We start from the raw sequence: 2,500 nt of genomic DNA on the forward strand, positions 1-2,500 counted from the left end.
TGTGAGAGGAATGGTGTACTCGATGATAGAGGGTTTGGTCGGACCTTTGAGTGTCAGCTGAGAATCGTACTCTTCGACCCGACCCGTGCTGTAAGGTTAGCCAAAGCCATAATCGAGATCATAGGACTATTAATAAGGGAATAAACTAGTCTTAATTGAATGGAATATTCTAATTTCAAGAGCTTGGATCTAAGTGCAGCAATTCAATTGATAACAACTGATATTTTCGTTGAAATATCAACACGGGAACGAGCTTTGCGATTTTAAGAGACCAACATAACTATAAAAAGAGGCGTGTGGGTACTCTAGAGCGTTAACCCAGTTGTTTGATGGCCATCCAGTTTCTGGTTAATAAATTCAGTATAAAAGTATATAGAGTGATAATAATTAATAACTGATATACATATAGTTCCTACCTAGTAAATTCGATATAACAAAATAAAGAATGACAATAAATACCAGTTGACGGACAGGCGGTTCATGACCACCGATTTCGACAGAACACTATGCAGAATAATTAATGACTAAGCATTAATGGACATCTAGATCCCAGACCAATAATTTCGATATAAATATACGCTGTCATAATAATAAACTATTATAAGATTGTTTCGTCCTTCTCAAATATGAAAGGCTCAATTAGCAACACTCTTAGACTACCGTTGGCAATGAGCCGTTAAACTGCCGAAGTCGTGACAAACGCTTTTACAGCAATTAACACCCAGAGTACAGTATCCCCCCTTCTATGATAAAGTGCGAATGTGCACATCTGTTGGACTCGCATCACTCATATGTATCCAGAATGTTTTTGTTTTCTGTACTAGGCCTAGCACACCCAGCTCTTGATTAGAGTTACGTTTTTAACATTTCTCCATGTAATAAGCCTAAATTTTACTTCTTTAAGGGAATTTCTCATGTATATTTCCTAACGTCTACACTATTTTAGTTTCATGTGGTGCTCCTACATTCCTAGAAGTATTACATGCATCATACTATGATCCAGAGGGAACACAAATGCTCAGGAACCAAGCAGATAAAGTTTAAAAGAAAGTCACCAAGACCTCTGTTTAGACACAGACGTACTTTGCTGTAACACACAAACGCGCGCGCGCGCGCGTGTGTGTGTGTGTGTGTGTGTAGGTGTGTGTGTGTGTGTGTAGGTGTGTGTGTGTGTGTAGGTGTGTGTGTGTGTAGGCGTGTGTGTGTGTGTGTAGGTGTGTGTGTGTGTGTGTAGGTGTGTGTGTGTAGGCGTGTGTGTGTGTGTGTGTGTAGGTGTGTGTAGGTGTGTGTAGGTGTGTGTAGGTGTGTGTGTGTGTGTGTGTGTGTGTGTGTGTGTGTGTGTGTGTTTGTGCGCGTGCATGTGCGTGCGCGTGCACATCGAAAACACAGTGAACACAGATGGGCTACTTTCTCCATCGTCTATCATTACTGCAGATGGTTTCCTAAGGACCAGGTAATTTGTATTTGCCGTCACGCCGAATGTCTCCTTTTTGCTCTAATAGAAGTCGACCTACGCTACTCTCTAATCGCCGTACCGAGGTAATTTCCCATCTTTTTGCCTGGCCCGTTTTCTACACTGTTCTGTCGAGGAATACAATACCAGATGTGCTGCGGGAAAGCAGTTACACGAAAAAAAGAGTTGACATATTTAATTACTTTTTCCCTCAAAACGAGACCGAATCGTAGCTAAAGGCTTGTTATTGTGCTTCTAAGATGCGATTCACGCGCTTGTCACAGCAGGTCTTTCAGTGCTGAAGACATTTCAGTGTGTAATAAAGCTAAAAAGTTTTCATAGTAGCGTTCTTATGTTCATACGCAAAAACATACACATACAAATACGCATAAACGCATAAATATATATATATGTATATATACGTATACACGCGGATATGTATATATACAATATATATACACACATACACATATATATATATATATATGTATATATATATATATATATTTACACATGTATATTCACATACATGAATATGTAGATGTATATATATATGTATGTATGTATATATATACATATATATATCCATATATATATGCACATACAAGCACATACACACAAATATATATATGCACATGAATATAATGTGTATATATACATATAATGTATATACACACTCATATATATCTATATGTATGTATATGTATATATATATCTATGTATATACATATAATGTACGTATATGTATATATATATGTATGAATATACATATAATATATTTATATATATATATGTGTGTATATACACACATTTAAACACATACTGTATGTGCACGCACACATTACGCAGCTTGTCACCATGGTTCACGCTCTACAGTGCCTCGTAACGGAACAGTTTCTTGTTGACGCATATGTCTGCCCTTCGGCCATCCCGTCTCCTTTGCTGTTTGGCTGTTATGCTGTCTGGTGACGTTAATTACCGCAATCCGTCTCCTATAATTAGGACATGTACGCAGGCCGTGATTTTAAATGAGGAATTTGATTGATT

At 37.6% G+C, this 2,500-nt stretch overlaps 1 protein-coding gene across 1 annotated transcript in view; it reads right to left on the reverse strand.

The window, feature by feature from the left end:
- LOC125027522 (apolipoprotein D-like) overlaps positions 1–2,500 on the reverse strand; it is a 20,619-nt gene that overhangs the window by 6,274 nt on the left and 11,845 nt on the right. Inside the window, exon 3 of the mRNA XM_047616607.1 lies at positions 1–88. This exon is cut by the window's left edge and continues 1 nt beyond it. Within this exon, the coding sequence (XP_047472563.1) occupies positions 1–88 (88 nt within the window). The remainder of the gene's footprint in view (positions 89–2,500) is intronic.

This window comes from Penaeus chinensis, chromosome 7, assembly GCF_019202785.1.
Source record: "Penaeus chinensis breed Huanghai No. 1 chromosome 7, ASM1920278v2, whole genome shotgun sequence".
Lineage (NCBI taxonomy): Eukaryota > Metazoa > Arthropoda > Malacostraca > Decapoda > Penaeidae > Penaeus > Penaeus chinensis.